This window comes from Camarhynchus parvulus, chromosome 3, assembly GCF_901933205.1.
Source record: "Camarhynchus parvulus chromosome 3, STF_HiC, whole genome shotgun sequence".
Classification (NCBI taxonomy): domain Eukaryota; kingdom Metazoa; phylum Chordata; class Aves; order Passeriformes; family Thraupidae; genus Camarhynchus; species Camarhynchus parvulus.
Genome location: NC_044573.1, coordinates 55,094,737 through 55,120,543, shown reverse-complemented (window position 1 = coordinate 55,120,543; position 25,807 = coordinate 55,094,737). Strand labels below are relative to the sequence as shown.

Sequence of the window (25,807 nt, the reverse complement as noted above, 5' to 3'; positions counted from 1 at the left end):
TCTGACTCATAAATGCCTTGTTTCCTCTATCTTTAATTTACTTATTGTCAACAAATGTGTATCTGTCTGGAAATGACAAGAAACCTGAAAGCTGCATTGCCTAAGAGACTGGCCCCACTTCTGCTGGGTCCTTCCAGGTTATTCCAGAACAAAAAACCAGAGGAGAAGAGCAAAATTATTTGTCTTGTTTATTACAGGGGAGACATGGTGAGAAATAAATGAGAACAGGTTCCCCAAGACCACCATTTCATTAATTCTGATGAGAGCCATGTTTGTGTCATGTAGCAACCTAAAATGGATGAAGTCTGGAAATATTCTTTGTTACAGTCAATTTGCTACCAGATTACTTGGGGAAGTTCTCCTTGTCCCAGAGAAATTCCTCAGGTACATGCCTGCCAACTACTTGATCCTTTTCTGATGACATCAGAGGACAAATTTTAAAAAATAAGGACAAGACTTCTGTCCTGTGGCCAATCCTGTATCCCAGATTCAAAACCAGATTTTTCATTGCAACATACTCTCTCTACGTGTGAGAGATATTAAAAACTGTTTTTGTGAGAACTGAGACTCCTTGAAAAATGCAATGCCAGACGTAAGTTAGTCAAACGAAAATAAGCTAACTAGAAATAAAAGAAGAAATGTGTATCTAATGGAAATGTAGTAAAGGATTTCAGTGCTTAATAAATCTAAAATCACTAGCTTTATTGTAAACCTCAGTTGTCCCAGCATAGTCAAGGAATGGAAGGGAAATTTCATCTACTGCATACTATAAATCATTAGTTCAAAATCACTACACAAAGGTTTAGAACTGGTGTTTTTGCAGCTGGGAAGTGATTGGTGCATGCTGTCCAATTGTGTGGGGGTGTTTTGGCATTTTTTTGGTGGTGTTGTTGTGGTTTGTTTTGTTTTGTTTTGTTTGTTTGTTTGTTTCTGGGTTTTTTTTTTTTTGGTCCATGTTAGGTTCTGCACTAAAATTGTCATGGAGAAAAATTAATTGAAGAACTACTTTTATTCTTTAGATTTCCATTTTGTCACTCTCATGACTCTCAAGCTATTTTCTTTGTCTGTTTAATCCTTGGATGTTCTGAAGATGTGGGGTGCTGTTTCTATCATTAGACATATACCCAACTGCTCGGTAGAGGGAACAAGATGCAAAAGATATAGTAAAAAATTAATTTCTCCTTGCAATCAGAGGTCCCGAGATAGGTTTGAAATTCAGTACTGATTCAGATACTCAGATGATATTAATCTTCATCCTGTGAGCTGAAGTCTAATACTGAATGGAATTATCACTGCACTGGAGTAATTACTATTAAATATGATTTTGCATGGATATAATCTATAAGAACATTTCGACTGTATTTTTGCCCAAATGAATTTGGGATGATGAGAATATCCAGAACAAAAGGTTGAACTACTGTGATTCATTAATTTAGCAAGGCTACCTTGTAGTTACAAAGTATTTTTGAGGTGAATTGATGAATTTTAAAGCAGAAGTAGATACTGCTTTGCGAATCGTGCTGCTAAACTTGAAACTGCCATTTAATTTATTTTTACTTTTTATTTTAAAATACTAATAACAGTTGCTTAATATCTTAAAAAGAGTTTGAGCTAGTTCAGTTTTTTCTCTGAGAATATGATCTTTAGCCTTTTGCATCTGGACACATATATCAAAGGGTTTAAGTGAACTCTGACAGGTTCAGAAAAATATCTCCTGTCTCTTTAAATAAAAAAGAATCCAAGTAATTTTTTAGAAGGTGTTTTGAATATGAATCAAATTTAATAAACCAAAACCTGCCTGCAGGTACCCATTCATACATTAAAAGCTCAGCTAAGGGTTGATGCCTGTTGTTTTTGGTGGATTTTTGTGCATTTGCAGAGCTGCCCCTTATCACCTCTCTCCTTCCCTATGCCTTTGTCTCACCTTCTGACTTACTGGCATGTGCAGCAGCAAGCCTTCTCTTTGCTCCTGATGCAGAGTTATGTGTGGTTACTTTTTTTCCAAGCCAGCTGCTGTGTGTACACTTGCACCACTGTTCAGTTCTTGAGGGATGTGTGAGCCAGAGGGTGCAGCTGGAAGGGAGCTGAGCTCTTGGGTAGGAATGCAAAGGGTTCTCCAGCAAGGTTACTAGGGTTATCAGCAAATGAAAACAGGAATCAAGAATATGTCTCATATGGCAGCTCCCACTGGGGTTTGTGGAGCAGTGCTGAGGCTGGAGAATGAAGAGACAGTTAAGTCATATTCATTCAGAATCTCTGCACTGCTGGCTTATCTTTCCATTTTATGTGTTATATTGTTCAACATGACCTGATTTGAGCTGGTTTTGGATTCTGCATTTGACAATAGACAAGAATTATTTAGAATTATTTGACTTTGTGATCTGTAAATTCACATAAATATGTATGTGAAATTAAGTCAGTGTGGTGCTAGATTGAACTAATGAAGAAAGACAGTACAATTTTAGAACTTACTGATATTTCAAAATATTTTTGTTAATCAGAACTAAATTAAAACCAAACCAGAAGTAAATCAAAGAACAGAGGCTTATGGGTAATAATTGAAATATCTTCCTGTTTGTCTTATAGAACACTTTTGATATCACAGAATCACAGAATTATCAAGGTTGGAAGAGGCATTCCAGGTCATCTAGTCCAACTGTCAACCCAGCACCACCATAATCACTCCAACACCATATCCCCAAGTGCCACATCCAGATGCCTCTTGAACACTTGAGACAGTGACTCCACCACCTCTTTGGACAATTTATTCCAATGCCTAACCACTTTTTCAGCGATTTTTTAAAATATTCTTGGAACCTCCACTGATGTAACTTAGGGTCACTTCCTCTTGTCCTTTCACTTGAGACAGGGAAGAAGAGACTGACCCCCATTTCACTTCAACCTCCTTCGTGCAGTTGTAGAGAGTCTTCTCAGAATAAATAACACCATTTCCCTCAGCTGCTCCTCATGAGACTTATGCTATTTCCTGGACTCACTCCAGCACGCTCCTTTTTGAAGCGAGCGGCCCATAACCAGATGCAGGATTGGAGGTGTGGCCTCACCAGTGTCGAGTCAGTGGGATGATCATTGCCCTATTCCTGCTGCCCACACTATTCCTGATACAGGCCAGGATGCCATTGGCTTTCCTGGCCACCTAAGCACCCAAGCCACCACCCCCAAGTCCCTGCCACTGAGCAGATGCTGAGCTACTCTGCCCCAAGCCTGTAGCCATGCATGGGATTATTGTGACCCAAGTGCAGGACCTGGTACTTCACCATATGCAGATATATTTTTGAATACATGGACTGTTTGAAAATCAAACATTAATTTTAGTCATATTTATACCACAGTATGCTTAGATGAGACCCTGGTGTTTTCTCCTAACTTGCTTATTCAGGTAATTTTTTGGAAGACTAATGTCTGAAACAGAGTGTTGGAAGCTCTTGGAACTATTTAGGTGTGAGGAAATGCAAAATATTTTAGGTGTTTTTGGTGAAAGTTGTCATAGCTGCTGGCTCTTGCAGGTCTGTGTCATGAGAGGCTATGGGGCTGGGATAGGATCCTGCTGGTCTTCCCAGAACAGATTTGAGGAGGGATGCACTGCTATCAGCTGCCAGCTTCAGCTCCACTGAGCTGCTGCTTTCCTGTCAAGGCTTGGGCAGGACCATGGTGGGTTAATAGGTTTGCTGTGCTAAGCATAGTGCAACATCCACTTCCAACATTCAGCAGTGTGCAACAATATTTTGGCTAGAAGCGAGTAAATAGATGAGTTTTCTGCAATAGTTAGCCATCAAACAGCATTATGCAACAAACAGAAGTTCCAACCTGGATGGATTATTTTCCTCTTAATTTGTAATAGGCATGCATATCTGGAAAATGAATATTCAGCAGGGGTCCCTGGAGTCTAGTAGACAGGTATTAGGTGTCTCCCATGTGAATGGGTAATACATTTTTAAATGTCATGATGGAAGTGTGGCTGTTGTGTCCCTAATACTGTACATTTAATTCTGCATTTATTTGTCTAATAGACTTTTTCCTTCCTTTGTAATTTAAAGGGCAGGGAGCAATTACTGTCTACCAACAATAAAAAGTGAGAAGATTAATGAGGTGTTGTATTCTGGCACCTGTGAAGAACTTGAACTTATTCTGTGTTGCTGTGAGGAATAAGAAATGCCACAAATAGATGAGATGGATTTGCCAAAGTGAAATACGACTCTTTAATGCATTGAAACAAAGTTATCACCAACACAAGAGGCAAGTTTATGTATTTCTCATGGACCTAATTTCTCACACATTGTTGCATAAGTCACCCCAAAAATATGTCAACAAACTGTGTTGTAACCATGTCTTATGTGCAGTTGGCTACATGAATGTATTTCCTACCTTTCATGAGCCATGTTCTATTTGCTTTCTCTTGATTGCATAGTCAGTATATGGAAATTAATCTTTGAACATTATCTGAACAAATAATTTAACTACTTTGGGACAGTTTAGAGAATTTGCATATGCAAAGCTTACCATTTACTACTCGGTTAGTACTGATCACTGGGAAACCTGCACATGAATAAAGATCTGCAGGAAAGAGAAGATCTAGAGGAATGAGGAAAGGAACGTGATCCAGTTTTTCAATCTGCTCTTCATTCTGTTGTAATGTAACCATTAGTCTGATCAACTGAAAGCTGCCACTGAAGGAGTATTTTTTCCCCTGTCGCATTATTGGTCACAATTCCTGTGGCTGGATTAGTAAACCAATGTGACCACACAGTTGGGATCCTTCCTTCTTCACTCTGCCTTTTCTGGCCTCCTCCCATCTCAAGTCTTGTGGCTGTATGGTGAACAGCATTACTTTTCTTCTCTGGGCCTCAACATCTATGTACAGAAATGAAAGTAGAGCTAGACTGCTTGTCTGGCAACAATTCACAGTTTCTGTGCTTTGGACATAAAGAAAAATTACAGCCTTTGTAGCCTCTAACGCTAAATTTTCAGAGGTGATGTCCAAGAGTTACTTAGAGAGAGGCTGAATGTTTATGGTTGCTCTTGTTTGAAAGAAGAGCTGTAGAATCTGAGAAATCAAATAATTTTGGAAATCACTTTGGTTGGGGTGTCTCAACCAAAGTGATTTCCTTTGTGGCCTTTATATAACAATCTGTTCAGGTTCTGTTTCTTATTATTTCTTACATGGTTCTGAATTCCCCATCCCTGGAGGTGTTGAAGACCAGGCTGGAAAGGGCTCTGAGTGGCCTGGCTAGTGGAAGGTGTTCCTGTCCATGGAGGAAGGCTGGGAATAGATGATCTTTAAGGTCCCTTCCAACCCAAATTCTGTCATTCTATGGTAGTTCTAGTATATGTAATTTTCAGTTTCTGGAGATCCTCTATGACATACGTAATCAATAATTATATTTTATATTTCTTGTGTTAACAGGATCTGGCCTTAAAAAGCTAGGACACACCTAAGAACTAGAGTACATGGTATTGACAGACTCCACTGCTGTATGTCAAACTCTAGCATGTTTGTCTCATGGTTTTCTGTTCATTATTATTCACAGAATGACTTGGCATGCAAAGTTGAATTCAGCAATTTCCAGAGGACAAGTATAAGTCAAATACCTTAGCTGGTTCAATGGTTCCTCACAAACTACCATGACTTTGTGAGGCAGCTTATTTCTTTGTATCCATCTTGCCTCCGTTTTGACTGAAAGGACAAACCAAAGCATGCTTCTGTAAGGTCTGTGTGACAGTGGTCACAAGGGTTTTGGTGAGGTGAGAGACGAGAATGTTGACTTTATGTTTAGAAGGCTTGATTTATTAATTTATGATATATATATATATATTACATTATAACTATACTAAAAGAAAATAGAAGGAAAGGTTTCTAGAAAGCTGGCTAAGCTAAGAATAAAAAAGACAAGAATGATAACAAAGGAGCTGGCTCTGACAGAGAGCAAGAGCCAGCTCTGCTGTGAGTGGTCACCAGACTTAAACATCTACAGGGGACCAATCACGGATCTACCTGTTGCATTCCACAGCAGCAGATAATTATTGTTTACATCTGGTTCTGAGGCCACAGCTTCTCAGAAGGAAAAATCTTAAAGAAAAGATTTTTCATAAAGAGATGTCTGCGACAGGTCTGCATTTTTCTACTAGGGTCCAGGCTGTCCAAGGCTGAGACTTGACATAATTTGTTAGTAATTTTTATTAACAGAGGAAGAGAAGCATGTATGTGCAGATATATAAATATAAATATATAAAATAAGCTGCAAAGCACAGGCATTCTGTTAGCCTGATTGCTCTTGAGTACTGTGACCATTTTTGCAGCTCATCCCTGCAGGGGAAATGCAGTCCTTGTATGCAGTGACTGCTCAGTATGAGGTACTTTCAGATTGGCTGTTTGTTTGCCTTCTGTTAGACGTTTTTCATCTGTCTTTTGATTGGCCATGGGCTTTTTTCCCATCAGTTATCCTTGTTACACTTTAAAGCATTTGACTTTCAAGTCATTTAAATATCTGGGATGCATATTCCTTGTACATGTACCAGCTGAATCATAGAGTAATAGAGCATCCTTGCTTGGAAGGAGCCCACAAGGATCATCGAATTCCTGGCCCTGCACAGGACAGCCCCAAGAGTCACACCATGAGCCTGAGAGCATTGTCCAAACACTTCTTGAACTCTCTCAGGCTTGGTGGTGTGACCACTTCCCAGGGGAGCCTGTTCCAGTGCTCATCTATCCTCTGGGTCAAGAGTATTTTCCTAAAATCTAAACTAAACCCTGAAACAAGTTCAGGCCATTCCCTCGGGTCCTGTCATTGGCTATCATATAGAAGAGATCAGTGTCTGCCCCTTCTCTTCCCCTCATGAGGAAGCTGTGACTGCAATGAGGTCTCCCCTCAGTCTCCTCTTCTCCAGGCTGAACAAACCCAAGTGACATCAGCCACTCCTCATACGGCTTCTCCTCAAAGCCCTTCACCATCTTGGTCACCCTGCTTTGGATCCTAATAGCTTTATATCCTGCTTATATTGTGGCACCCAGAACTGCCCCCAGCACTGGACATGAGGCTGCCCCAGCCCAGAGCAGAGCAGGACAATCCCCTCCCTTGCCTGGCTGGCCATGCTGTGCCTGATGCCCCTCAGGACAGGGTTGGCTCCCCTGGCTGCCCGGGCACTGCTGATTCATGTTCAACTTGCCACTGACCAGGACCCCCAGGTCCCTTTCCATGGCACTGCTCTCCAGCATCTCACTCCCAGTCTGTCTGTACATACAGGGTTGTCCCATCCCAAGTGCAGAATCCAGCACTTCCTCTAGTTGAACTTCCTAAGGCTGGTGATTGCACAGCCCTCTGATTTGTTCAGGTCTCTCTGCAGGAGCCCTGTGTAACCCCACCAGTGACAGGTCACCAGTCTGGTGTCGCCCCATACACTATAACCCCCTGTGTCCAACCCATGAGCCAGTTGCTTACCCATCTCACTATGAGTTTATCCAGCCATGAGCTGGACACTGTGTCCAGAAGGACACTGTGAGAAACAGTATCTAAAGCTTTACTAAAATCTGAAAAGATTATATCAGCTGGCTTCCCTTGATCAGCTGGGTGTGTTACCTTGTCATAAAAGGAGATTAAGGTTGAAAAGCAGGACTTTCCTCTCATGAAGTCATGCTGTTTGTGACCAATGACTGTGTTGTCCTTCAGGGCTTTTTCAATTACTCCAAAATAATCTTCCCAAAAAAGTTTACCCTAAATGTGTGTATTTATTAGTTTAGTTTGATGAAATTGGCTTAAGCACAAATGGGTCTGTATGTTCAAGAACTTGTTTTTTCTTTCACTGGCTTCTGAAGTGTGCACTGTTAATCCAAGGGACTGCAGAGGCTCTGTTCCTAGGGATTACTGTTTTGGGACAAAAATAAGAAACTTCAGATAAACCTCATTTGCTGGGATAAGTACTCAAGCATTTTTACAAGCAGGTGTCAGGTTTTCCCAAGTGCCTCTTTCCTTCTCTGCTGTCCATCATGTTTTTGGGTTTGGCACCCCTGCCTAGTCTTTTTTTTTTTTTTTTTTTTCCTGTATTCTTGCAAGCAGCCAGTACATAGTTTCTTGGAGATGGCCTGGTGCTAATCTCTTTGGGAAGATGTTTTTGTCTCTTCTCTAGCTGGTTCAAGAGGTCTGCATGCACTTTGATGAACTTCAAAGCACTACTTTAAGTAGTCTTTTATTTCACAAAGGTTTATTTTTCCTGTGGCCTAGAGCCCTCAGATTTCTTTGTTGTGACCACACATGGCTGTACTAGTGTTTTGTTTCAAAAGTTCATTTTGAAATGCAGTCTGCCCCTTAAAGTACACCTTAAGATTTAATTCTAAAGAAATGTAATTTGAAATATTAGATTTGTTTTGGTTAGAATTTTTGAAACAATGCTATCTAAATTATAATGTTGCATTTTGTAATCACCATTCCTAGTTAACAATTTTTTGAGCGTGATGTAAATGAGAAAATTTAAATATTTCAAATATTTTTCTTAAAAATGTCTTGTTTAATGTTGGTCATTGAAAGATTTTCCAAGGAATTTAATGAACCTTTGGATAATTGATTAAACATTGTGTGCATCTTAAATACTTTGAAAGAGTGCTTGCTCAAAAATAAAAGGATCACATGAGCACTTAGAAGTCCTATAAAGGCACAGGAAAAAAAGATTTATGACTGATTCCTGTTTTTGCTGGCACTTACCTTTGAAATAGTTTGGAGGTAAGTGTAAGAATCTGACAGCACTTCCTGAAATACCTTTTTCGAATCTATTGAGTGCACTTAACCTTTTGTTTTCAGGTGGTTGGATTGTGCTAGTTTATCTGAGCATTAAAAAAGAAAAAAAAACGTGGCCTGGTTTAATTTTGGAAAAGGATACTGGATAATTTTGGAAAAGGCCTACTAGAGTGAAACCTGGAGAAAATACTTATTCTGGGTATGTTATGAAAGGATAAACGTCGGCCTATTCACAAAAAACATATTATAATTCTAAGACCCTTATAAGAAATGCAGGGATGCAATTTCTAGCTGAGTCTTTGAGGGATAGAATTATCTTTGATAGAGACAAGGATGACAAGAAATTTCTAAAAGTGTGAAAACTGTACAGGATGTACATGAGATTGTTAGCTAAAGCTGGCCTTTCGGTTTGTTAATGCTTTCAGCTTTTCAAACCTTTTATTCTTCAGATTGTTTACACTCAAGTGAGATACCGTTAATGCACGCTTCCAGAGTGTTTGCCTGAGGAGCCCTCCACTTTGGCACATTTGTGGGCACAGCTGATTGCCACACTCCGGGCCCTGTTGCTCCTGTCTCCAGAGCCACAGAGCCACACAGCAACTTGCTGTTGCTGCCAGAAAATCATATCTTATGCAGCGCCCTGGGACACTTTGTCAGCAGCTTTTTCATCAAATTTGGTATGCTTTAAGAAAACAGAATGAGGTTCCTCAGATTATATGACTCTTCACGCAGCACAGTCTGGGACTGAGAGATGGTGTCAGGGACAGATCGTGCCCAGGCAAAGCTGCTCTTGGCAGGAGGTAGAAATGGGCAGAAAAACCCTAAGCAATTTGACCAGTCATTATTTTATATTCTAGGGAATTGGATCAAAATTTTTTCCCACTGGTGTTTTTCCTTAAAGACTAGAGGGATCCTCCAATGAGCAGGGATTCAAAAGATACGCAAACCCAATAATTTGCAGAGATTTTACTGCACAGATCAGACACTACCATTAATTTTTAAATAACTGAAAGTTATCTGCCAGTTGTTATAGGTAGCAGAGGTCTCTAAATGGGTCACTTGAAATGTAAGTATGAAAGAGAATATTTTTCTAGTGCTGTTTACCACAACAGAATCTGAAACATTAAATATTTCTCAAATTCTAGGGATCACTGCAGTATCTGCCCTTTGGGACGGAGAAAAGTAATGAACAAGTAGCATAACTGTAGAATTACTAAGCAGAGAAAAGAACATTAGAATAAGAAATAGTCTAAATGAAAGAGAAGGTCAGAAGTGTAATACAAGTCAACAGAGTAATCTTTTGCAGAAAAGGCAAATTTTATTCTGTGAACAGAAACAACACATGAACAGGTCAATATGCTGTTTTAAGAGAGACCGGCAAGGCACGTTTCAGATTTTTATGCTCACTTAGGCAAGAGAAGTCCATATGAGAGCAAGAGAATTAGGAAAGAAAGGATGAAGGCAGAGTAGCAGGAAAGGGAAGGGAAAATGTGTACCAAGAGAGAAGCATCTGAATTGTTCTCCAGGCTAACTGGAAATAGCTGAGGGAAAAAAAGCTTTGTTTCCTGCAGAGGACTTGGGCTGGCCATGAGGTAGTGAAGCAGCAAACAGTTCACAGAGAGAGGCTTAATAATTGGAAATATTGTAAAGGCAAGTTAAAACAAGTTCCTGTGGGGCAGGTCTAGATATACAGTCTTTTAAGTGATGCTCTGTTTGTGCTTTACTGGATGCTACTATATAATGAATGCAGACTATAAAATTTCTGTGGGCTTGCTGATGTTACTTATGTCACATGAGGACTGCAGGGTAGTTTGGCTGTGGGTAAAGATCTCAGCAATTTCTTCCCCTGCTTAACAAGGCAGAATAGTGCCTATGGATGTGTCTTTTATTCTTTGTGCTAATTATATACGTGTTTTTTTCTTTGTAAATGTGCATTGCATGAAAAGAAAGGTTTTGGTACTTGAATATATTTCTGTCAAATCTTTAAAAAATATCAATATTTCTGCAAAATGGAAATCCCACTGTAAATATTTTTGACTGGAAAATTGAAGGAGAGAAATTTTCTTGTCTGAGCTTTTTCTTTGCAGAAACTAGATTTCTGTGGTGATTTAAGTAGTCTTCAAGATATTAATCAGAGAATAATATTTTCTCTTATTTCAGAAGTTAAATTCTGGCATAAAATAGTATGGCATTTATCACGTGTTATGGCTTGCATGGCATCTCTTAATTGGTTCTTCTAAGATGTATTTCTGGCCTTCATTTTATCCCATGGGCAAAATGTCCTGGCACACCAAACCTCAGGCAATGGGGAGTGGTTACTTTGATGGCTTGTCTTCTAAGAGAAGCAGTTCCACTCCAGGGAGAAAAGACATAATTACAAATCATATAAGGTGAGGCTCTATACTTCAATGACATTTCATAGCTTTACAGGTATTACAAAGAAATATTTGTGTTTTTTTTAAGATGTATTTTTTAATTCTAGCAGGACTGATTTGAAAAACTTCATCGTTTGTCTTGTTGATAGTTGATAGCACTTATAAAGAGCTGCTCATCACAGGATTGCAAAAATTTTAAATTCAGCCTTGGCAAAAAATATATAGTTACATCCTTTTATGATTAATGAGTTATATGTTGTCAAGAGATGGCAATACTAAGGTCCCTCAAATCTTCTTTAGTTACAAATCTCAGTATGTGCTTGTGCAACTGCTGGGTCAGGTCACAGGAAAAAAAAAAGGATTATATATAAATATTACAGAAGCTAAATAATCATGGTAGACTGGGTTGCTGGGGTGCAGAGGGAGGCAGAAGAGTGGAGCCATCCTGCCCAAGACATGAAGAAAATCAATAGTGAGAGATAGAGAGAGAGAGGAGAGCTTTGGATGAAATGACGGCAGGGAATCTGGGCATGAGCGAAGTAGCCAGGCAGAGTCAGGCCAGGCACCAGAGGAGAGGAAAGTTTGTCCTTTCCAGATGGGGAGATGATGCTGGAAGGGAAAGCCCAAAGGTGAAGGCGGGTGTAAGAATGGGACCAGTGGGGCTGGATGGGCCAAATGAGAGCAGTAGACAAAGAACATCTGCAGGAGGACAGGGCAGAGGTTCCCACCAGCAGCAGTGGCAGCAGCCTCTGTTTGTCTAAGAGCTTTTACTTCTACTAAAAAGGAGTAGAAGAAAGGACTAGTAGTGTCACTACATACAGCAGTTAGTGGGTGTCACTGATATCCTTCCTCTGCTGCTGAATGAGTGATCTGTCATGCCATGCTGCATCAACACAAGGGAGGGGTTCCCCAGCATGGCCCTGCTCTGCTGCCTGTGACTCTGTGAGGCAGAAAGGTAACATTTTTGTTTTTCTGGATGTCCTCTTTAGAAGGTGAGAAGCTACATGCCAAAAAGCTATTATTTGCAAACTCGTAATTTTATTAAGCCCAAGATAAGGTGACCTGTGTAAATCTTATTTGGTCCCTTTGTGATTATTATTATAATATTTGCCAGGTTTATAAGGCAATTATAAGCGGGCTGCTGTTCCAATATATGAAAAGGATCATTTGTGGAATGGGTCATTCTTCTATAGTGGAATATGTCGCTATAAATTCTCTACTCATTTTTCCCAAAGGCTGATAACTAAAAAAGGAAAGAGGCAAAAATTATTATGTGGAAGCCGCTGATTTTCTGGCCTGAAGAACGGAATTTCTGTCTAATTCTGCCACGAATGCTTCTGTTAAGTTCAGAAATCATTTAAATCTAACTCTTCACAAGCACTCTGGTGTTGTATTGTAATTTTCTTTGTGCAAAATGTAAGTCCTACAGTCTGATTCATGTAAGTGTTGAACATTTGCTCTTGCAATTGCAGACAAGAAAAGTAGCACTCTGAGCATTCAAAACCTATTTAATGGTGAGTACTTAAAAACTCAGGTTGCCCATAACTCAGTATATACTTTTGACCTTAATCTCTCTCAGTCTCACTTTTTATCCTTTTGACTCAGAAGAGTACTGGAAAAATACATTCATTAGGACCTGCCTGCTGCTAAATTGCTATAGTGGCATGGAAATGCTGGGAGGAAATTAATTCTCAATTTGGACAATGTGCTGATAGTAAGGCACCAGACACTGAGCAGTCATGGAAAAAAAGCCTCACAGACAGAGTAGTTGCTCATTTAATGCATTCTTTTTTATTTGGTGCACTGATGAGCCTGTTGCCCTTTGAAAAGTATGGTCACGTAATTAAAGATAACATGCATATACACAGGACAGATAAATGAAGGTTTGAGCAGCATTTGCAAGATGCAGTTCAACCACTCTGTGTTTAAAATCTTAATCTTTTCTTAAGGTATACTGATATAAAGAATATGTGTGGGTGTTTCTGCATTCACCTTATGTACAGAAAGAAATTAATAAACTTCTCTGCATGAGGAAAAAAACCCAGAAATTTGCTGTTGCTTCAAAACTATTTCATTTTTGGGCTATTCCATAAAATACAGCCACGCCACCCTTCTTTACTTAAGAATAATGAAAATGACCCTGTAAGTGAGCTGTAGTTTAGATTCTGACAGCACTGAGACTCAAAATGAAAGAGAGACAATTTCTCATTATTTATTTGAAAGATTTTTTTTGGTATGGATTTAAATTTTGGACCCATAGAACTGGCAAATAGATGGAGCTCTTTCCCATCCCTCACTCCCCTGCTATTCCTAAGAAAAACGTCAACATTTTTCAGAAAGCTGGGCAAACCTCTATGTTGTCAAAGGAATCTGCTGCAAAATTATTAGCTGACATGCATAAGCCATGGAAAACGAATCCAAGGACTGAAAGTATGGGAGAGGGAAGTATTGAAAACATCCAAATTCAGGTATTTGACATATGAACAAGTGGTCTGGGCTTCTTTGCCCTCTCATCAGTAGAACCTTCAGGAAATATGGCTGGAGATCTGGAGATGTTGTGGACCACTCATTGACAGTGCATAAGCACATCTCTCTAGAATTTAATGCAGTCTGCAAATTTGTGACAGACCTGAGAATAAAATTACATTTGTCAAAAATGAAGCTTTAAGAGGCTGTAAGAATGTGCAAATTTATACTGACTTTACTAGACAGTTCTAGAGGACGTTTTGATGCACACATGGAGTAGTTTAGTTTTGGCATATCAAAATGTAGCATTTCAATCACTCATTTTAAAATTAACCAGGGTTAAGAATGAAGGAAGATGATAAAACTAATGCCAAAGGAAATGTTTAATTTCACATCAAATAAGAAGTTTTGATGACCCAAGAAGATAAGCTTTTGTTTTCATGTTGCCAGAGCTTGTCCTCAACAGTATTGTTTCTTGGTCAATACCAAGATATTTTAAATACATTTTGAAATTTAAGTTGCCAAATCAAATTTCATTTTATTTTAGTTCTAAAGAAAATATTTCAGTATCTTCTGACTACTAAATACATTTCCTGATACACTGTGAAATACTGCCAGCTTTTAAAGATTATTTTATTATTCAACTTTCATATAACTTTGAGTTTATTTTTCTTACATTTCTCTTTTGTCAGTTATATTTTTTTTTCTGCAATGAGGCCAGTCAGTTTTCAGTTGGTTTCCTTGCCATTATTTTTTTTTGACCTTCATATATATCTTCTGCTATATTTAAAGTAGTTCTTCATATTACCTCTCCTCATTCTTTTATGCCAATATTTCTTCACCTCATCCATTCACTGCATCAACTTGGGGTTTTCTATGCAATTAGTTCTGTTGAGGTGTCCTCTGTGTTTACCCCAAAGGAGAAGACAAGATATGAGCAAAAGTCATGAAATTAATGTTACCAGAGGAGCATTTCTCTGTCAGGATGGTCTGTTCCTGTCTTGTCTGGGTGTCAAAGGAGCTGCTGTGCAGCTCTGCTGGTTACAGTTTGTATTTCCCTTGACAGAAAGACTTGTGAAGGCACACGTAGCTGTCAGGGCTGTGGGAAAGGGATGAGAAGGAGCTAGCCATGCATTCCACTTAGAAGTATAAATTAAAGGCAGCTCTTCCTCATCCTACAGCTTCTTTTCACCCAGGAGTGCCAAACTTTCACAGTTTATCCCATACAGAAGCTGTTGGTCAGCTTGAATGTCAAGTTTAGTGAGACACTAAGCTGGAAGGAACATTATAATTTTCTAAGGGAAATGCTTAATACTCTTGGTTTTGGTGCTGCACCAGAGACATTGCTGATCATCAGGGAATAAAATGAGGATAATGGGGCAAGAAACTCCTGCATATATTTTAGTTACCTAGACAAGGTCAGGGCATGGTGCAAAGATCAGCATGATGGCTCTCACTGCTGAATAGCTTCATGCTGCCAGGCAGGGTTTGGCCAGGTTAAGTAGCCTCTCCCAGAGCATGGGTCAGGAGCTATGCAAGAGTTCTCCTCTGGTGTCATAAACAAAACCATGCTGTTTTGGGAGGAAAAGAATTTAGTAGTGTGTGTTGCATGTGCTCAGAGCCATGGACCAGGAATCATCGACGGTGAGGTCTCTGGTTGAGCCCTTGCTGATCTTCATCACCAGTGGAGTATCAGGCAAGGAGTGATGCCAGTTTCTGCTCCCATTGCTGGAGCCCACCTTCATGGCTGTAGCCTCTCTTGTGCCAATGCTGGCTTGGCATGTGGTCATGTCCCAAATTTCCATCTGACCTAAAATATCCTGTGATCCTATCCATTTGAGATACAACTTCATGTAAGACATTCTCTCTCTTGTGAGGTTGTACGTAGCTTAATTGCAACCCTAGATATTGTTAGATTTTTTTTAAGCCAATGCTTTCATTTGCATGGCACGTTATTTTTTTTCAGATTCATTTGGGTTAAATTTTGAGAGTACAGTTTTGAGGCCCTTAATGTATTTGTCAATTTTCTCTATTTATTTATATACTTGCTCAATCCTATTGCAGTACTTCTCCTTGAGGTGCCTTGTGTTTTCAAGCACTTAGATATGTTCAAATAGTGTTTCATATGTATTTTTCCCCATACAGAAGTTCACATTATAACAGCAGATTAATTTCATATGGAATGGTAGATTGGTTTCATTATAAGTCCAATGTGCGGAAAAGCATTTGTACTAGACCTTGACTGCTTTTGAAATAACCATTAGTTTTGAGGCACTTTACCCTGGGAAATTTCATCCATTCTGGTAAGCAGATTAAAGTTTTGTGTTTGAAAATAAATCCAGAAAATTAGAATTTCTCAAGGTGTCTTTTTAAACTATTTATATAATTTCCCCCTTAAGTCCTCTGACTACAAAACCTCTTTTGTCAGGTAAAGCTGGGGTTCTGAATAAATTTGGCTTAACCTCACTGTTGTGTGGATTGTGTGCTTTGGACTATCCTAAATTCATTCTGCCTGCCAGTCAGGTTCTCCTGGTGTAAAAAACTTGAGTTTACATTTTAAAACTGTAATTGTGTCATGCACACTTCCTTTTTACTTTTGCAGTTAATATAAGTTTAATAATCTCTTTCTGATTCGGAGCTGCACATGATGACTGAATGTATAAAGCAGAGGTGTGTTGTTTCCTTACACACTCATCAAAGTGTGGAACAGGAAAGGGAGTGTGGGAGACAAGTTTGTTCTGCTCTGTGGGTTCCAAACACTTTCCATTTTATCTCTGCTGTGTTATTACATTTGGAAATGCGCAGTAAATTCTGGGTTTTTTCGATTTCTAATCTGTTCTGGTTTTGTGCAGGCCTTGGAGAGAGGGCTTTATCTGGAGATTTCTTTCTTTGTGATTTGTGGGGTTTTTTTGGTAAACATAGTTGGCAAGATCTTTTGGTCTTTTATTTTTTTGTTGTTTGCATAGGTTACAAAGGGAATTACAGAAAAGGTTCTGCTCGTATATTTTGGGAATGATGATCTTGCCAAAGTCATTAAGCTGGGTTAAGTTGTTGTACTATGTTCTCCAGAAGACCAGCCCTTGAAACCTAACTGAAGACTTGATGAAGAGTGGGCTATTATGTTTTTTTTTTTGTCAGAACACAGCATCAGTGGTTTGTGATGTACACTAATCAGCAGCTGGTTTCTGGATGAAATCTGATACGTTATTTTGATTTAGCAATCTCCATTACTGAGATCCTCTTTTCACAAAAAGTTTTTCTCCTCACCTCCTCTAATAATTACTTGACTTAATTTATTACCAGCTTTTATTTCTACTGTATATAAATGGAAAGAATGTTTTTTTTTGGGGAATATGGGGCTAGGGGTATCTTAGTGTGCTTCCCACTGTGGCTCACCAAAGCCTGAACATGATGACTCTGCAGGGCCAGTTTGCAAAACCTTGCTCAAATGCCACTGGAGTGGAACTGATTCTGAGGGTGGGAAGCAGCAAGGTCATCTTTAGATTCCTTTTGCTTTGTGAAAGTCTGTGTTCAGAGATTCATAGTGCTCTCTCCATGTTGCAGGTTTGTGTGCAGGGAGGTGATGGAGGCCCAAGTTAGGTTTGACACACGTGGGCACTGCAGGCAAGCGTGGGCAGCAGCACTGCCTTCCCTATGATCCCTGGGACCACGAGCCCTGGGAACAAGCAGGGAACCAGCTCTGTCACTGCTTCTGCCTGCAACCTTCCTCTGGAACAGAGGCCTTGTGTGACTGAGGATGGACAGGACCTGTGGGACAGACTCCACACAAGCATGGAAAGATATCTGTCTTTACCGCGTCTTCCTTCTTGGTGTTTTCCTGTAGCTTATTTTCTTTGGAGTGCACATATTTTATGATTTTTTAAAATTCATTCTACATTAGAAAAAACTCTTTTTTTTGTTTGTCTGTCTGAGGTATTTTTTGAGTAATTTTTAATCTTTCTCAAGTATAACTTCAATAAAATGCATTTGTGAACCTAGGCTTGATCTGAAAAAGGATGGATATTCAGAAAAGATGAAAATTTAATTTAACTGGACTGATAGATCAGTGATGACTGATACTTGTTGGTATTTCTTCATTTTGGTTTTACCTATGAAAGGGTTTTCTTTTGTATCCAACTGGGAAACTAGGATTACTTTAGTAAGTGTGTAATATTGGAAAACTGCTACACACCTGCAAAAATATGTAATTGTTTTGAAACTTCAATTTTTTTTCTCATACTGTTTTTTAAAGTGCAAAGTTTTGATTTTTTTTGTACTTCTTATTGATATGAAAATAATTCTGGGAGCCTTATCTTCTATAACATGCACATTTGCATAGTTTTAAAAAATTGGTCAAAAATTATTAGTATCTATCAAGTCATCATGTATACCAAATGGATTAATCTATGGCTCTTAAAATTATATTGACAGTTATTAGATATTATTACTTGCTGTATTACTTCAAATGCTTGAAACATTCTTGTGGTTATGTGCACCTAAGAGTATGTATTTTAAAGAAGCCACAACATGGTTTATTTAAACTTGTAACTGACAGGGGTGAAAAAGCTGCAGACAGATGAGAATGGAGTGGAGAAGATAAGAAACAACAGCTTTGATCAGTACTTAGTAGAGAAAAAAAGGAAGTAAATTAAATGAGGCACTGGGACAAAGGAAGGTTCAGGACCTTGAGAAGAATAAAAATATTAGCTAGGTTTGTTGGGCTGGAAAATGTAAAAGGTAGTTATGTGTACAATGTATGTGTTGTATCCATAATGATTGATTAATGATACTGTATTAATTTTGGTACATTTGAAGTTTTTAATTTTTTACATGTTAACATCTAAAATATTCAAGGACTTTTCCCTCTGCCTAGTTTCATAGAATCATATTGTCAACTGTGACATTCTCCAATTTTCCTGTCTCACTAAAAAAACAGAGATGTGTCATGTCAGCCCTTCACCCTTTACAATTCTTCACTTCTGCACAAGTTCCAAGCAAAAGGAAAAGGTTATTTAAGTAAATGTTCAAAATTAGCTGATGTATAAGTCTTGGCAAAGAACATTGGGTTTAAAAAATACAGTTTTCCTGAATGATGCCGCTAGCAGTTTCTGCTAACTTGGTAAGGCCTCATGTTCCTCTAATAACTGATATATTTTCATAGAAAAGTTTTGAATTAATATAGTATTTGGGGACAGAAATTATATTTATATATAAAGTCTTGAGGGGATGGCTGAGAGCACATGTGAGAGTGTCCAGGTGCCTTTGGCTGGTAGAAAGCAGTTGAGAAGTACTGCAGCAGGAGATGTCAGGGAACTTAGGCTGGATGAGATATTACAGCATACCAAAAGAAATCAGAAAGCTGCTGGGGAGTACAGGTTTGGAGCAGGAAGGTGTGGTTGGTGCCAGATGTCTCGGTTCATCAAAGCATAGCAAGTTTTGCCGCTCTCAAGAAAGGAATAAAGCAAATTAGGTATGTAGGAAGAAATCTGAAAAGTCTCCTAGGCTCAAAACCAGGATATGTTTATTTGAGAAAATATTGAGACTCTGGGGAGATAAAAGCCCCCTATTTACTGACCAGCAATTAAAGCATGCATGTAAGTGTATAATTACTGTAAACAGAAGGATTCTTCATGCTTTAGCTTGTCTGGTGCTGTCACACCCGATGGTATTTGTCTCCTGGACAATTTTTAGCACAGACTCTTACTGGAAAGCATGTTTTGCAAAGAACCGTTTGCCTTCCAGGGGCAGTCCCAGAGTTCACTGGTGGCTCCCTTGGCAATTTCACATCCTCTCAGCCTTGTGCACCGCACCCACAGCAACTACCCATTATAACCTCTTACCAGTTTCAGTGCATGTGAATTCCTTGCCATTTACAGATAGTGCTGTTTGGTTTTCACCTGCACAGCATCCTGCACATGCTGGCCATGTGCGTGTCTAGTACATGTCCAGTAGTGTCTGTGTCACTGGAACTAAAGTTCTTTGGCAACAATTTTTTATATGCTTGTTTTTTTAATAGGCTTGTTTTTTGTCGTGCTGAAACAGGTTAATTTTTATGAAAGTGGTATTGTAATGAGAAAAGGCACTTTTTTATGCAGTGTTAGATCTTGACAAGTTAAGGAAGGCTTGCATCTCTAATTGGACAATAACACTTGAAAACAGTTTGGTTAATAATTTAGGTTTATATAATATAATAATTTAAGTTAATAATTAAACTAATTCAGGTGCAGTCATAAGTTATTTTTGACTCAGATTCTCAACCTAACTGTGATATTACAGTTATGCTGAAACCTTTGGACAGGAGCAGGTACACAAAATAGTGCTGTTTCTTTGGTATTTCTTTGTGTTGCTGAAAATTTGGTTAATTTATCAAATGTCTTTTTTTATTTTTCAAGGTAAAATGCCCAATAACTTCAGGTGGATTTATAAGAAATTCCCCTGTGTCTCACTAATTCTACAACTTTCCAACTAGGAGAGAGAGCAGTAGAAAATGTCCCTTTTATTTTTGTCTATCAGTTGTTTTCAATCAAGCAAGACTTCTTTTTACAACCTGAAGCAGAGGATGAAGCTTGACCTCCCTGAAAGAACTATGCTTGTTTTCCTTTTTTTTTTTTAATGCTATCGACAGGCCGAGCTCCGATAACAGGCGCCACAGCATCCGGGAGAGGATGTCCAGCAGCAACGAGAAGGGGAGCCTGGCCATGGAGTCCACCAAGGAGACGCGGTACTGCGCCGTCTGCAACGACTACGCCTCGGGGTACCACTATGGGGTCTGGTCCTGCGAGGGCTGCAAGGCCTTTTTCAAAAGGAGCATTCAAGGTAATAACCTGCTCAAGTGAATCACCTTTACTCTTTACTCTTTATATTCCATCTTGAGGAAACTGAAAGTACTTGAGATTCCAGCCCGAGTCTGGGACAATGACATTTCTTGGGTTTTCATTAGCAGTTGTTGTGTTCTCCCACATACTTTTAGCTCTGTACTTGGTGAATGCTTCTAGCAGGTATAAAATATGTTGTTACTTAGTCCAACATTAATGAGGAGAAGCAAAGCTTTTCTATATCATCCTTACTTTAGGTATATCTGACCATGGTGATAGTGAGAAATTCAGTTCAAAAGTCCATATTGGATCAAGATGATCACTCTTTCAGGCTATGCATATCTCTCCTCTTGTCCAAGGCATTTTTGAGAATTCCGTGTCAGATGATTAATTCCTGCTGATTGATTTATTAATCTTGATTTAGTGCTTCATTGGCCAGATTGTCCAGTTCAAATTTCAATTCATTAAAGATTCTAGATGTCTTCTGAGAGCTGGTATTGAAAAGGAATGTTTCCTTAATGAAATATTATTTGTGTCTGTCAAGAAAGCAGGGCTTTGAACTGTACACAGAATGGTTTTGTTCACAGTCTTGTTGTGGTTAAAAAGGCTACTGGAGTAAAGGGCATCTAACAAAACCACTGTTAATTACTGTGACAGGGATAATTCTTTCCTTAAATGCCTGTCACTTTGTAGAACGGATGCTTTTTTTTTTTTGCTTTGTTCAACATCTCTTAAAATGAGTAAGAAGTAATTATAATTCTGCAGAAAGTACAGGTACTGTTCAGTATCTAAGATTTAGAGAAGAAAATAAAACAGATTTCTTCCTTTTAAACAGACAACTAGTAAAGTGCTGTGCTTTATTTAGGTTTCTATAGCTTTTTGAAGGTCTCCAGGTGACACATAGGCACAAAAAATTCTGTTGCCTGTTTTACTGAAGGTAACATAGTGTGGAACAGTTTTACATCATTTCACAAGGAGTGATTATTGCCTGTTTTGTTGCATGACTAGCACTGAGGTGAGTTAATTAGGACTTCCAGCATTCAGCTCAGAATCTTCCCCCCTTGAAGGAAAAAAGTGAAAGAATGATGGAGGGGTAGACATGGATGGAATTATTTGAATGACAATGATTAGTTAATAGTTACTCATATTTCTATTTGTGCAGACACACTGAAATTATTTTTAAAAGAACGAGTGGTTAGACCCAGAGGTCAGTAATAAGCAACACTGAAGGGAGAAAGGGTGAAATGCTTTTTCTTCTTCACATCAGAGTAATTTACTTTAACTTGTGATGTCAGGAGAACAGCTCCCTTATTGTGTATTTGTTATTTTTCCTTTTTGGTTCCTCTGACCAAGTCAGAATTATTCTTAGACTTTTGAAATTATGTCTTTGTGCTTGAACTGAACTGAATCACAACAAAGTGGATATTGTGCAGCAAAGATCTTCAGTGTTTGGCCATTGTGATAGAGGAAATGAATCCATTTCATTGAGTTTCTGCTGTCAGCACTTGGTGGTTTTGCCCTGGTCTCCACATGGACAAATGTTGTGGTCCACCAAACTGGATCTGTTTTCTATTTGTGCTATACTAAAGACTAGTTAGTAAATTTGCTTCTTGCTACATATATATATATTTTTTTTTTTAATGTAATTTTTAAGTAGATAAGCTTTTAAATCTTGAAACTTAAGTTTCCAGGATCCCATAAAATGTCTTGCATGATCTTTAAGTTATGTTTGTCTAATTTAAGCTCCTTGCTTCTTGCCCTATCCCCTGTGGGCACGAAGAACGCTTATTGCAACAACCTTTTACATAGTTGAAGTCTGTTATCATATCTTTTCACAGTCTTCTCTTTTTTAGACTAAACAAACCAATTTCTTTCAGTAGAACATACTTTCTAGACTTCTGATCCCATTTGTTAAGCTCCTCTGTACTTTCTCCAGTTGATCCGCCTCTTTTGTGATTAAGTTAGAGTAAAAAATGACATCCACAAATATAAAGAAAATAATTCAAGAATATGAGTACTTATGAGAGAATTGTGATCATTTGATCACAGAGGGTAAGAAAAGTCTTCTGAACTTTTAAAGTCATAGCTACCCAGTCTTGAACTAAGGTAATTTTTGAATTTTCTACTGGATTTGGAAAGGATCTCTATTTCCGCAGTTACATGTTCTCATTGAATATGTGTACAATTTATGAAAATGAAAGTAATTTTTAGATTGAGAATAGATGCAAAACCATGCATTTACCTTGCAGATGATAATAATTTTAAATATACTGTGATCAGATAGCTAGGAATGAATGCTACTTATGTGCAGGTATATTTATAGAAGAATACGTGGACTAAATATTATTGTATGTATTTTTGATTTATTATATATACTGCATTGTATATATGCTCTGCATTCCTAAAATAAATGGGAAAAAATTCCTGTGACTCATATGATCCAACACTGTTGAGGTTCACAGAACTTTTTTGTGTGAACAAAAATAACCAAAATGCTTTAAGCAAAGTTTTTTGTTGTTTCAGCAAAGATAACTGTGCTACTTTTTTCTTTGCTAATCTGTATTTCTCAGTGACTATATAGATGTAGAGATAATAATTTCTGTACTTCTCATCAGAGATTCCATAAGAGAGTTGCTGTAATGAACCTTCATGTTCCTGTTAGAGTGTATACAAGCATTCTTCATTGTTCTTAATAGAACCACAGGAAAAAGTAAGGACAGACATGAAAAAACTGCGTGTGGTAATGAATTACCTCTGTTATTCTCAGTGATATCTGAGGTAATTTTATTTACCTGTGTAAGTATATACTGAAATTTTATGAAAACTCACATCTGCATTGAAACTTACCTGAGGTGACAATGTTCACTTTTATCCAGGGGATCTGGAATGTTCCTGGTAATATTTTGTGAGTTTTAAATGCTGAGGTGTTTTCCTTTGTTGTCAAGTAGTTAAAGCTTAAGAGGTAACCTGAATTAGAAATTGCCTCAATATGTGCAAGTTTTCAGTTTTGGTTAAACAACAGATGGTTTGCTGAAAACCTGAACTGCGTCCTGAAGCTGCCTATGTCAGTCTATTTTGTTAGTTTATGTCCCAAAAGGGCTTTGGGACCTTGTTTTGAGAAAACTCAGTGCAGAGTGTTATTAATGTACAAGCTTTCATGGGAGAGAAAAGTCACAGGACACCAAGGATACCACGTTGCTCGGTGATGGAAGAGTGGTTTACTCTTCCCCCAGCATGTATAGCCTTCAGAATTGTATTTGGTTGAGGGACGTGATTTCAGAAGTATAACAAAGAGCCAAACCACAGCACACTGTACTTGTCTCCTAAAATATTTATGAATTTTAAGACCAAGAAGGGCCATTAGATAAATAACTCTCTTCTCTGAATATGAACTTTATATGCTATCCATCTCCAAAGCTCAGTAACTTGATGGAGGTAAATATTTTAGAAGATGTGCAGATTCAAGATGCCCATGAGCTCAAGCATTTTCTTAAGCCATAATGATGGCTTATTCTAATGATTTGTCCTCCCATATGCTAAAAATCTACCAAAACCATGTATATTATTCTACCTCTTATGTGTCTTTGGCTTTTTCATCACTTTCGTGAACCAGTCTTAGTAACTACTACTATTTTTCTCTTGTGGAAAGTTCTTAAAAATTAGGTCATCAAGTCATCAAATCACCTTGATATCTTAAGTGAACTAAAATGTTTCAGTCTCCTGCTGTATATCTTTCTATCTTCTGAATCCATTATCTTTGCACCTTTACTCATTCCCCCACACCCATAACAGCTTCTCTAAAATCTGGATGTCAGAATTGGATGATGTATTTCAACACGAGCCTTACAAATGCCATTTACAAATTAAAAATCCCCTTGTGACTCACACATTCTTTCCCCCTTCTAATTCTCTTGGTTTTTGGATGGCCACCAAGCCCTATGAGACAGGAAGGAATTACTCATACCACCTCTGACAAGCATCCAGCAAATGCCTACATATGGGTGTCTGCAAACCCCCAGAGGGAGCACAAGTGATTCAGAACAAATCAGGAGTAAATCCTTGTGTTAAAGGGTATCTTGATCCCAGAATTGCTCAAGCATTTTAGAAATCACCCATTCTATTTCCCCTTCATGTGCCTTTCTTATGCTTTTCAGGTGCATCTTCTCGGCTTTTGTTCACAGCTTTTGCTCATATCTGGGATATTTCACATATAGTCAGTTAAAAATTACTCCATCATGGGAGGCATTACCAGAACAGGTTGGCTTCTGAGAATGGATGAATCGCTGAGGAATTCCAGAGGCCTGCCTTTAATGTCTTGATCAGAGATATAATGGTCTCCAAAGTGCAGGAATTCTTGAAGCTGGGAAGTATTTTGCTAGTGTGCCTTGAACCTGGATTTTAATTAGCAGTTATGCCTTTTGACCATCAAGTAGGAGAGTTTTGGCAGTAGACTTTGAGTGTTATCAGTTGTTTTTATTTGACAGTGATAGAGCTGTACTTTGTTGAAAGTATGTAATGTTGAGAGGGGTGGTAATGTATACATATTTTCATGTTTGAGAGAATTTTACTGGTGAAACATGCTTGTAAGTGAGTGTTTAGGTAATGGTGAAGTGCAGCAATTGCAATAGTGTCAATCTGGGATGTTTCTGAGATCTTCCCTTTAATTTTCTATTCTTGTCTTCTGTTTTGATGGTATTTTTGTAATCTGTTTTATAACAGCTCAGATCCTGCAGCCAAGAAGGCAGAAACTCCCTAATAAGACTGCTTGTACACTGGTACTATGAGCTGTCAGCCAAACTACAGAACAGGAACCTCAGTGAGTTTAGCAGAGTTAATCACAGCCTATCAACAGGGAGCTGCAGATGGGCATCTGGCCTCAGGGTGGAAAACACATGGTTCCAGTTGGAGATGGCTGTTGGAAGTTTGAAGGCTGGAAAAGGTGGATTTGGAAAGTCTATCTGGATTTAGCTGTCATTGAGACTGCTCTAACTGCTGGTGGTCAGCCAGGTTCTTCTGAAACTTCTTTTGATTTCCTTTTGTGCTTTTAGTAGTTTTTCTCCAGTGTTCCTTGAGGTAAATATGTGCTCTGATTGCATTCTCTAACATGCATTTTTAATTTCAGCTATGCAATTTATGGTGATCTCATGTCAGAAATTTGAGTGCTATTGAAAGGCAAGAGTCAGTGCCTCTTTTTTTCTAGTAAGACAATTTTGAATGTGGTACTTTTCTAGCAAATTTTAAGTGCTGCATTCAGCATGGATGTGATAGTGGCTTAAGATGTTTGTATCCAGGATACTTCCTTATTTTTCAAGGCCTAAGCAAATCATAGAGCTGCAGTGGACCCTGACTGAGCTCATCATTCTGTCCTGTGATAGGATCAACTTCTACCAATTCCATATATATGTTG

General features: G+C 38.5%; 1 protein-coding gene across 2 annotated transcripts in view; it reads left to right on the top strand.

Annotated features, from left to right (window-relative positions):
• ESR1 (estrogen receptor 1) overlaps nucleotides 1-25,807 on the top strand; it is a 174,694-nt gene that overhangs the window by 85,768 nt on the left and 63,119 nt on the right. For both annotated transcript variants that reach the window (XM_030945035.1, XM_030945036.1), the window contains one exon: nucleotides 20,211-20,401. In XM_030945035.1, coding sequence (XP_030800895.1) covers nucleotides 20,211-20,401 — 191 coding nt within the window. The remainder of the gene's footprint in view (nucleotides 1-20,210; nucleotides 20,402-25,807) is intronic.